Source organism: Oncorhynchus keta, chromosome 6 (genome assembly GCF_023373465.1).
Source record: "Oncorhynchus keta strain PuntledgeMale-10-30-2019 chromosome 6, Oket_V2, whole genome shotgun sequence".
NCBI lineage: Eukaryota > Metazoa > Chordata > Actinopteri > Salmoniformes > Salmonidae > Oncorhynchus > Oncorhynchus keta.
Genome location: NC_068426.1, coordinates 29,952,196 through 29,964,663, shown reverse-complemented (window position 1 = coordinate 29,964,663; position 12,468 = coordinate 29,952,196). Strand labels below are relative to the sequence as shown.

Below are 12,468 nucleotides of genomic sequence, written 5' to 3'. Positions count from 1 at the left end.
GCAATGCATTTCAATTAACTGGTGTGCCTTGTTAAAGTTAATATGTGGAATTTCTTTGCGTCTTAATGCGTTTGAGCCAATCAGTTGTGTTGTGACAAGGTAGGGGTGGTATACAGACCAAGTCCATTTTATGGCAAGAGCAGCTCACAAAAGCAAAGAGAAACGACAGTCCATTACTTTAAGACATGACAAGGTCAGTCAATACAGGAAAACCATCAAGCACTATGATGAAACTGGCTCTCATGAGTATCGCCACAGGAAAGGAAGACCCAGAGTTATCACTGCTGCAGAGGACAAGTTCATCAGATTTACCAGCCTCAGAAATTGCAGCCCAAATTGATGCTTCACAGAGTTCAAGTAACAGACACATCAAAATCAACTGTTCAGAGGAGACTGCATGAATCAGGCCTTCATGGTCGAATTGCTGCAAAGAAAGCACTATTAAAGTACACCCAATAAGAAGAATAAACTTGCTTGGGCCAAAAAACATGAGCAATGGACATTAGACCAATGGAAATATGTCCTTTGATCTGACGATCCCAAAATTGAGATTTTTGGTTCCAATCGCTGTGTCTTTGTGAGACGCAGAGTAGATGAACGGATGATCTCTGCATGTGTGGTTCTCACCATGAAGCATGGAGGTGGTGGTGTGATGGTACTCTGCTGGTGACACTGTCCGTGATATATTTAGAATTCAAGGCACACTTAACCAGCATGGATACTACTGCATTCTGCAACGATTCGCCATCCCATCTGGTTTGCGCTTAGTGGGACTACCATTTGTTTATCAAAAGGACAATGACCCAACACACCTACAGGCTGTGTAAGGGCTATTTGACCAAGGAGAGTGATGGTGTGCTGTATCAGTTGACCTGGCCTCCACAATCACCTGATCCAATTGAAATGGTTTGGGATGAGTTGGACCACAGAGAGAAAGAAAGGCAGCCAACAAGTGCTCAGCATACAGTTGAAGTCAGAAGTTTACATACACTTAGGGTGGAGTCATTAAAACTAGTTTTCAAACCACTCCACAACTTTCTTGTTAACAAACTATAGTTTTGGTAAGTTGGTTAGGACTAGAGGCCGACCGATTATGATTTTTAATGCCGATGCCGATTATTGGAGGACCCCCCCAAGATTAAAATCGGCCGATTTTTTTGCAACATGTATTTGTGATAATGACAGTAACAACAATACTGAATGAACACTTATTTTAACTTAATATAATACATCAATAAAATCAATTTAGCCTCAAAGAAATAATGCAACATGTTCAATTTGGTTAAAATAATGCAAAAACAAAGTGTTGGAGAAGAACGTAAAAGTGTAAAAGTTCCTTGCTCAGAACATGAAAACGCATGAAAGCTGGTGGTTCCTTTTAACATGAGTCTTCAATATTCCTAGGTAAGGAGTTTTAAGTTGTAGTTATTATAAGAATCATAGGACTATTTCTCTCTATACCATTTGTATTTCATTAACCTTTGACTATTGGATGTTCTTATAGGCACTTCAGTATCGCCAGTGTAACGGTATGGCTTTCGTCCCTCTCCTCTCCCTGGGCTCGAACCAGGAACACAATGACAACAGCCACCCTCAAAGCAGCGTTACCCATGCAGAGCAAGGGGAATAACTACTCCAAGTCTCAGAGCGAGTGACGTTTGAAACGCTATTAGCGCGCAACCCGCTAACTAGCTAGCCATTTCACATTGGTTACACCAGCCTAATCTCAGAAGTTGATAGGCTTGAAGTCATAAACAGCTGATGGCAAACACTCAAAATTGCTGTTTGAATGAATGCTTACGAGCCTGCTGCTGCCTACCATCGCTCCGTCAGACTGCTCTATCAAATCAGACTTAATTATAACATAATAACACAGAAATACGAGCCTTAGGTCATTAATATGGTCGAATCCGGAAACCCTCATCTCGAAAACCAGACATTTATTCTTTCAGTGAAATACGGAACCGTTCCGTATTTTATCTAACAGGTGGCGTGGCATCCATAAGTCTAAATATTCCTGTTACGTTGCACAACCTTCAATGTTATGTCATAATTACGTAAAATTCTGGCAAATTAGGCAGCCCAAACTGTTGCATATACACTGTCTCTGCGTGCAATGAACACAAGAGAAGTGACACAATTGAATTAATATTGCCTGCTAACCTGGATTTCTTTTAGCTAAATATGCAGGTTTAAAAATATATACTTCTGTGTTGATTTTAAGAAAGGCATTGATGTTTATGGTTAGGTACACAATGGAGCAACGATACGCACCGCATCGATTATATGCAACGCAGGACACGCTAGATAAACTAGTAATATCATCAACCATGTGTAGTTAATCAATCAATCATGATCACTAGTTGTTTTTTATAAGATAAGTTTAATGCTAGCTAGCAACTTACCTTGGCTTACTGCATTCGCGTAACAGGCAGTCAGTCTCCTCATGGAGTGCAATGTAATCAGGTGGTTACAGCGTTGGACTAGTTAACTATAAGGTAGCAAGATTGTCAGCTCGGGGGATTCAATGCAAAAATCTGTCGTTCTGCCCCTGAACGAGGCAGTTAACCCACGGTTCCTAGGCCGTCATTGAAAATAAGAATGTGTTCTTAACTGACTTGCCTAGTTAAATAAAGTTGAAATAAGTGTAAAAAAAAAAAATCATTTTTTTAAATGTATTATTATATATATATTTTTTTAATTGGCCAAATCGGTATCCAAAAATACCGATACCCGATTGTTATGAAAACTTGAAATCGTCCCTAATTAATCAGCCATTCCGATTAATCGGTCGACCTCAAGTTAAGACATCTACTTTGTGCATGACACATTTTTCCAACAATTGTTTACAGAGATTATTCCACTGTATCACAATTCCAATGGGTCATACATTTACATAATCTAAGATGACTGTCTTTAAACAGCTTGGAAAATTCCAGAAAATGGTGTCATGGCTTTAGAAGCTTCTGATAGGCTAATTGTCATATTTGAGTCAATTGGAGGTGTACCTGTGGATGTATTTCAAGGCCTAGCTTCAAACTCAGTGCCTCTTTGCTTGACATCATGGGAAAATCAAAAGAAATCAGACAAGACCGCAGAAAAACAATTGTAGCCCTCCACAAGTCTGGTTGATCCTTTGGACCAATTTCCAAACACCTGAAGGTACCACGTTCATCTGTACAAACAATAGTATGCAAGTATAAACAGGGGACCACGCTGCCCTCATACCGCTCAGGAAGAAGACGCGTTCTGTCTCCTAGAGATGAACGTACTTGTGTGAAAAGTGCAAATCAATCCCAGAACAGCAGCAAAGGACCTTGTGAAGATGCTGGAAAAAACGAGTACAAAAGTATCTATATCCACAGTAAAACGAGTCCTATATATCAACATAACCTGAAAGGCCGCTCAGCAAGGAAGAAGCCACTGCTCCAAAACCGCCATAAAAAAAGCCAGACTACAGTTTGCAACTGCACATGGGGACAAAGATTGTACTTTTTGGAGAAATGTCCTCTGGTCTGATGAAACAGAAATCGAACCGTTTGGCCATAATGACCATCATTATGTTAGGAGGACAAAGGGGGAGGCTTGTAAAGCCGAAGAACACCATCCCAATCGTGAAGTACGGGGGTGGCAGGATCATGTTGTGGGGGTGCTTTGCTGCACTTCACAAAATAGATGAGGATGGAAAATTATGTGGACATATTGAGGCAACATCTCAAGACATCAGTCAGGAAGTTAAAGCTTGGTCGCAAATGGGTCTTCCAAATGGACAATGACCCCAAGCATACTTCCAAGTTGTGGAAAAATGGCTTAAGGGCAAGAAAGTCAAGGTACTGGAGCGGCCATCACAAAGCCCTGACCTCAAGCCTATAGAACATTTGTGGGCAGAAATGAAAAAGCGTGTGTGAGCAAGGAGGCCTACAAACCTACTCAGTTACACCAGCTCTGTCAGGAGGAATGGGCGAAAACTCATCCAACTTTTTGTGGGAAGCTTGTGGAAGGCTACCCGAAACGTTTGACCCAAGTTAAACAATTTAAAGGCTATGCTACCAAATACTAATTGAGTGTATATAAACTTCTGACCCACTGGGAATGTGATGAAAGAAATAAAAGCGGGAAAAAAAAAATCACTCTATTATTCTGACATTTCACATTCTTAAAATAAATTGGTCATCCTAACTGACCTAAAACTTTGGAATATTTACTAGGATTAAATGTCAGGAATTGTGAAAAAATGAGTTTACATGTATTTGGCTACGGTGTATGTAAACTTCCGACTTCAACTGTATATCATTTTTGTTTTATTTATTGTTGGACACGAGACTGTAAAAATGCCAGGAAATCAGTTCCAAGTGATTTTAATTCTGGAAATCTGTTCAAGTATTCCCACGCATAACAGAAAGACACGTGATCTTATACAAATTTAAGCAAGGTTTGACATTATGATTTAGTCAAATATATCCGTTTGAGCATCTTGCTTTCAATTTGAGGTATTCAAATTATTTGTAATTATGATCCTCCCCACCGACCATGTACTCAAGAAAACCATTATAATAATCAGCCCTCGACTGATTCTAATTGATGATCCCTGCTCTGTCTTAATCAACCTTTATTACACTGCTTACAGTGTATTTGATTATAGTGATCAAACTGTCCAGCATGGATGTGACCACTTAGAGGAGAGCACTAGAATTCAATGACGACAACATTCTCTTTTACAAATGCAGGCTATGACACTTACCCACAGTGGCCCGTATGAGGGGTGAGGAGTCTCCGATGTTCTGCAGACACTCGCTCTTGATGAAGTCAGACACTCCATTGGGGAAGTTCTGGTAATGGGCCTTCACATTGTTCTTCAGGATCAGACCACTCAGAGACCGGGTTGGCTCATCTGGAGAGAAGGGGGAGTGGGGGCAATCGATTTAGGGGTCAATTCCATTTTCTATTAAGTCAATATACGATTAGTCTATGAGCCAAAATGCATAAATTGAATTAGGACTAAACATTCAATTAAGATTTTTCCCAATTAACACTATTCTAATTTTTCTCCAAAATGTTGTTTTAATAGAATTAACACAACTTCCCTAACTTCCCTAACAGAAAGCTTATTTCTCTAAAATGTGTTTACATCCCTGTAAGTGAGCATTTCTCCTTTGCCAAGATAATCCATCCACCTGACAGGTGTAGCATATCAAGAAGCCGATTAAACAGCATGATCATTACAGAGGTGCACCTTGTGCTGGTGACAATCAAATGTACAGTTTTGTCACAACCAAATGCCACAGATGTCTCAAGTTGAGAGACAGTGCAATTGGAATGCTGACTGCAGAATTGTCCATCAGAGCGGTTGCCAAATAATTGAATGTTCATTTCTCCACCATAAGCGGCCTCCAAAGTCGTTTGAGAAAATTTGGCAGTACGTCCAAATGGCCTCACAACCGCAGACCACATGTAACCATGCCAGCCCAGGACCTACACATCTGGCTTCTTCACCTGTGGGATCATGAGACCAGCCACCCAGGCAGCTGATGAAACTGTGGGTTTGCACAACAAAATCATTTCTACAGTGTTCGAAACCGTCTCAGGGAAGCTTGTCTGCTCGTCGTCCTCACTAGGGTCTTGACCTGACCGGAGCTTGGCAATGTAACAGACTTCAGTAGGCAAATGCTCACTGTCGATGGCCACTGGCATGCTTGGAGATGTGTGCTCCTCATAGATTAATCCCGTTTTCAACTGTTTCAGGCAGATGGCAGTATGGCGTCATGGCCGAGCGGTTTGCTGATATCAATGTTGTAAACAGTGCCCCATTGTGGCGGTGGGGTTATGGTGTGGGCAGACATCCATGTGTCTATCTGCTCTTGTCGATTCTGGAGCAAACATCAATTACTCCGGAGCTTGCCAGCTCCGTCAATCACTCCTGAGCTCCGTCAATCACTCCTGGGCTGCAGTCACCTATCCGGACCCGTTTTACTGCCTACGCGGAGCCCCACCGGGCCTTCACATCTGGACTGCCGACATTATCTAACCGAAGGAGATCCGGCTGGCTCCTCCGACGCGACGTTACCTGAACACCCATCTGCGGCCTGCTAACCGTTAGCTGTCTTACCGGCTGCTCTCAGAATAGACAATCGGACAATTTATTTATTTTTATTATTATTATTATTATTATTATTATTATTATTATGTTTCTTCTTGGGCCTCTATAACTATATATATTGTTTTTATTTTATTTTTGTTGTTGTGTGATTTGGACAAATCCCCTCTACCACACGGAACCCCACTAATCTACTGACGGAACGCAAGAGGTGGCTAACAGACCTCCATCCTATGCTAGCTTGCTACCGATGTCCTGGCTAGCTGTCTAAATCGCAGTGACCCCCAAACCAACCACTCCACTCACTGGACTCTTTTGATCACTCGACTAAGGATGCCTCTCCTTAATGTCAATATGTCTTGTCCATTGCTGTTCTGGTTAGTGTTTATTGGCTTATTTCACTGTAGAGCCTCTAGTCCTGCTCACTATACCTTATCCAATTTATTAGTTCCACCACCCACACATGCAATGACATCTCCTGGTTTCAATGATGTTTCTAGAGACAATATCTCTCTCATCATCACTCAATACATAGGTTTACCTCCACTGTATTCACATCCTACCATACCTTTGTCTGTACATTATACCTTGATGCTACTTTATCGCCCCCAGAAACCTCCTTTTACTCTCTGTTCCAGACGTTCTAGACGACCAATTCTTATTGCTTTTAGCCGTACCCTTATTTTTCTCCTCCTATGTTCCTCTGGCGATGTAGAGGTGAATCCAGGCCCTGCAGTGCCTAGCTCCACTCCTATTCCCCAGGCGCTCTCTTTTGATGACTTCTGTAACCGTAATAGCCTTGGTTTCATGCATGTTAACATTAGAAGCCTGCTCCCTAAGTTCGTTCTATTTACTGCTTTAGCACACTCTGCCAACCCGGATGTTCTAGCTGTGTCTGAATCCTGGCTTAGGAAGACCACCAAAAATTCTGAAATGTTAATTCCAAATTACAACATTTTCAGACAAGATAGAACTGCCAAAGGGGGCGGTGTTGCAATCTACTGCAAAGATAGCCTGCAGAGTTCTGTCCTACTATCCAGGTCTGTACCCAAACAATTTGAACTTCTACTTTTAAAAATCCACCTCTCTAAAAACAAGTCTCTCACCGTTGCCGCCTGCTATAGACCACCCTCTGCCCCCAGCTGTGCTCTGGACACCATATGTGAACTGATTGCCCCCCATCTATCTTCAGAGCTCGTGCTGCTAGGCGACCTAAACTGGAACATGCTTAACACCCCAGCCATCCTACAATCTAAACTTGATGCCCTCAATCTCACTCAAATGATCAATGAACCTACCAGGTACCCCCCCAAAGCCTTAAACACGGGCACCCTCATAGATATCCTCCTAACGAACTTCCCCTCTAAATACACCTATGTCTTAAACCAAGATCTCAGCGATCACTGCCTCATTGCCTGCATCCGTAATGGCTCAGCGGTCAAACGACCTCCACTCATCACTGTAAAACGCTCCCTGAAGCACTTCAGCGAGCAGGCCTTTCTAATCGACCTGGCCGGGGTATCCTGGAAGGATATTGATCTCATCCCGCCAGTAGAGGATGCCTGGATATTTTTTAAAAATGCCTTCCTAACCATCTTAAATAAACATGCCCCTTTCAAGAAATTTAGAACCAGGAACAGATATAGCCCTTGGTTCTCCCCAGACCTGACTGCCCTTAACCAACACAAAAACATCCTATGGCGTTCTGCATTAGCATCGAACAGCCCCCGTGATATGCAGCTGTTCAGGGAAGCTAGAAACCGTTATACACAGGCAGTTAGAAAAGCCAAGGCTAGCTTTTTCAAGCAGAAATTTGCTTCCTGCAACACTAACTCAAAAAAGTTCTGGGACACTGTAAAGTCCATGGAGAATAAGAACACCTCCCAGCTACCCACTGCACTGAAGATCGGAAACACTGTCACCACTGATAAATCCACCATAATTGAGAATTTCAATAAGCATTTTTCTACGGCTGGCCATGCTTTCCACCTGGCTACTCCTACCCCGGTCAACAGCACTGCACACCCAACAGCAACTCGCCCAAGCCTTCCCCATTTCTCCTTCTCCCAAATCCATTCAGCTGATGTTCTGAAAGAGCTGAAAAATCTGGACACCTACAAAGCAGCCGGGTTAGACAATCTGGACCCTTTCTTTCTAAAATTATCTGCCGAAATTGTTGCCACCCCTATTACTAGCCTGTTCAACCTCTCGTTCGTGTCGTCTGAGATTCCCAAAGATTGGAAAGCATTCCCCTAACACTGTGATGCTCAGCTTGGTGTAGCATAACTACAGTAGGCCTACAATCAAAGTCATAGCCTCGGTCATGATTTCTGTTTTATCAAAGGTCTTTTCAGCAAGGAACAAGTTTCCCTTAATACCAATGGGTAATGCCCATTCAGTAGTATTTCACTGTCTAATAATTCTCCTTCATGGCTGTTCGATCCAATGTCTACCTCTGTTCTGATTAAAAGTACTCAAATTTGATTACCGCTGCATCTCTCTCAACCCAGAGCAGTATAATAAATGCCATCCTCAAAAGGCAATGGCTCATCAGCCTAAACCATTGGGTCATCTATTCTACTGTACACAAAACAGGTTGTCATCAGGTCAGGAGTTGAATTGTGCCCGGCGGGGGATTCGTTTTCAAATTTGAGTGAATCATATTCTAGTGGTGTGGTGCCACATCAGTGACAAGACATTTGATTTATTAAGATCCCCATTAGCCAACGCCAATGGCAACTGCTAGTCTTACAAGGGTCTGACACAACATTAGACGAAATACTTTACAATTTACATATATTTAAAATCATTAACATGTGTGAGTGCTTATCAGTTACACATATACTGAACAAAATATAAAAATGCAACATTGTCCATGAGCTGAAATAAAATATCACAGAAATGTTCCAGTCGCATAAAAATCTTATTTCTCTCAAATTTTGTGCAAATGTTGTTCATTTTACAACCATGTAATTTTAGAGAATTTGGCAGTAAATCCAACCAGCCTCAACCAGACCACATGTAACCACGGCAGCCCAGGACCTCCACATCCGGCTTATTTACCTGCGGGGATCGTCAGCGGAAAGGGTGGGGGCTGAGGAGTATTTTTGTCTAAAATAAAGCCCTTTTGTGGGGAAAAAAAACTATTCTGATTGGCTGGACCTGGCTCCTAAGTGGGTGGGCCTATGCTCTCCCAGGCACACCCATGTCTGTGCCCCTGCCTTGTCATGTGAAATCCATAGATTAGGGCATAGTTTATTTATTTCAATTGACTCATTTCCTGTAACCAATTTAAAAAATCTTTGAAATTGCTGCATGTTATGTTTATGTTTTTGTTCAGTATACATGTCAGTACATACACACAAGTAGGTCACATGTGGGAGAGGCGTTGTGCATTGAGGTGTTACTTTGTTTTTTTGCTGTTCACTTCTTGCTGTTCATTTTTTGCTGTTCATTTGCACTATATTAGATAGAAGGGAGTTCCATGTACTCATGACTGTATAATACTGTACTGGACCTGGGGAAAGACCCCTGGTGCCATGTCTGGTGGAGTAAGTGTATGTGTGTAAGTTGACAATGCTAACCATTTGGAATTTTCAACACGTTTCTTACAAAAACAAGTGACGCGCCTCCCAAGTGGCGCAGCGGTCTAAGTCCCTGCACCGCAGTGGGGAGGGTTTGGCCATCCGGGATGTCCTTGTCCCATCGCTCTCTAGCAACTCCTTGAGGTGGGCTGGACGCATGCACGCTGACTCATGTCACCAGTTGTACAGTGTTTCCGCCGACACGTTGGTGCGGCTGGCTTCCGGGTTAAGCGAGCAGTGTGTCAAGAAGCAATGCGGCTTGGAAGGGTCGTGTTTCGGAGGACGCATGGCTCTCGACCGTCGCACCTCCCGAGTCAGTACGGGAGTTGCAGCGATGGAACAAGACTAACTACCAAATTGAGATCACGAAATTGGGGTAAAAAGTATGATAAAAAAAGTGACGCAGTCAGTTTTCGCTAAGAGTGACTTGCATGCATAGTATTAATATTAACCCTCTGATTGCAATTAAGAGCAAGACGTGCTGCTCCGTTCTGGGCCAGCTGCAGCGTAAGTCAGTTTTTCTTTGCAATACTTGACCATATGACTGGACACTAATCAAGATAAAACTAGAGCCTGCAGGACTTGCTTTTTGGAGTGTGTTTTTGGGGAGCATCTATTACAGACAGACCTCTACCCGTCTTTTACAACCATTGAATCTTTATGTTTTTACCATGACAGTTCACAATCTAAGGTAACACAAAGTAAATTAGTCTCCTCAACTTGTTCAACAGCCACACCATTCATTACCAGATTCAGCGGAGGTAAAGAACATAGGGAATGATTTGTACCAAATTACAATGCTCTTAGTTTTGGTCATCTCTGTATATCCATCGCAAAACCCACTGGTTGATACTTATTTATAAAACCCTCTTAGGCCTCACTCCCCCTATCTGAGATATCTACTGCAGCCCTCACCCTCCACATACAACACCCGTTCTGCCAGTCACATTCTGTTAAAGGTCCCTAAAGCACACATCCCTGTGTTGCTGCTCTTTCAGTTCGCGGCAGCTAGCAACTGGAACGAGCTGCAGCAAACACTCAAACTGGACAGTTTTATCTCAATCTCTTCATCCAAATACGAAATCATGGACACTCTTACTGATAGTTGTGGCTGCTTTGCGTGATGTATTGTCTCTACCTTCTTGCCCTATGTGCTGTTGTTGTCTGTGCCCAATAATGTTTGTACCCCGTTTTGTGGTGTTACCATGTTGTGTTGCTACCATGCTGTGTTGTCATGTGTTGCTGCCTTGCTATGTTGTCGTCTTAGGTCTCTCTTTATGTAGTGTTGTCTCTTGTTGTGATGTGCGTTTTTTCCTATATTTATATTTGTATTATTTTTTAAATCCCAGTCTCCATCCCCACAAGAGGCCTTTTGGTAGGCCGTCATTGTAAATAAGAATTTGTTCTTAACTGACTTGCCTAGTTAAATAAAGGTTAAGTAGAATAAAGTAGTTTTAGAGATGTTAAGGGCCAGTTTATTACTGTCCACCCATTCCTAAACAGACTGAATCTAAGGGATTCAGTGAGTTCATTAGCTGTGGTTGCTGATATATATATAAAAAGAAAAACAAATATATATATGTATATATATATAGTGGGGCAAAAAAGTACTTAGTCACCAATTGTGCAAGTTCTCCCACTTAAAATGATGAGAGAGGCCTGTAATTTTCATCATAGGTACACTTCAACTATGACAGACAAAATGAGAAGAAAAAAAATCCAGAAAATCACATTGTAGGATTTTTAATGAATATATTTGCAAATTATGGTGGAAAATAAGTATTTGGTCAATAACAAAAGTTTCTCAATACTTTGTTATATACCCTTTGTTGGCAATGACAGAGGTCAAACAATTTCTGTAAGTCTTCACAAGGTTTTCACACACTGTTGATGGTATTTTGGCCCATTCCTCCATGCAGATCTCCTCTATAGCAGTGATGTTTTGGGGCTGTTGCTGGGCAACATGGACTTTCAACTCCCTCCAAAGATTTTCTATGAGGTTGAGATCTGGAGACCGGCTTGGCCACTCCAGGACCTTGAAATGCTTCTTACGAAGCCACTCCTTCGTTGCCCGGGAGGTGTGTTTGGAATCATTGTCATGCTGAAAGACCCAGCCACGTTTAATCTTCAATGCCCTTGCTGATAGGAGGTTTTCACTCCAAATCTCACGATACATGGCCCCATTCATTCTTTCCTTTACACGGATCAGTCGTCCTGGTCCCTTTGCAGAAAAACAGCCCCAAAGCATGATGTTTCCACCCCCATGCTTCACAGTAGGTATGGTGTTCTTTGGATGTAACTCAGCATTCTTTGTCCTCCAAACACGACGAGTTGAATTTTTACCAAAAAGTTATATTTTGCTTTCATCTGACCATATGACATTCTCCCAATCTTCTTATGGATCATCCAAATGCTCTCTAGCAAACTTCAGACGGGCCTGGATTTCTTCAAACCAAGCTGCTTACCTATTGCAGATTCAGTCTTCCCAGCCTGGTGCAGGTCTACAATTTTGTTTCTGGTGTCCTTTGACAGCTCTTTGGTCTTGGCCATAGTAGAGTTTGGAGTGTGACTGTTTGAGGTTGTGGACAGGTCTTTTATACTGATAACAAGTTCAAACAGGTGCCATTAATACAGGTAACGAGTGGAGGACAGAAGAGCCTCTTAAAGAAGAAGTTACAGGTCTGTGAGAGCCAGAAATCTTGCTTGTTTGTAGGTGACCAAATACTTATTTTCCACCATAATTTGCAAATAAATTCATTAAAAATCCTACAATGTGATTTTCTGGATTTT

The 12,468-nt window shown here is 42.1% G+C and overlaps 1 protein-coding gene across 2 annotated transcripts in view; it reads right to left on the bottom strand.

Moving 5' to 3' along the window:
* Positions 1–12,468, bottom strand: part of LOC118385373 (transportin-1) — a 64,962-nt gene that overhangs the window by 50,301 nt on the left and 2,193 nt on the right. For both annotated transcript variants that reach the window (XR_004826012.2, XM_035772465.2), the window contains exon 4: positions 4,742–4,891. Coding sequence is in view for 1 of the 2 variants with exons in the window: in XM_035772465.2 (XP_035628358.2) it covers positions 4,742–4,891 (150 nt within the window). In the remaining variant the exon portion in view is untranslated. The remainder of the gene's footprint in view (positions 1–4,741; positions 4,892–12,468) is intronic.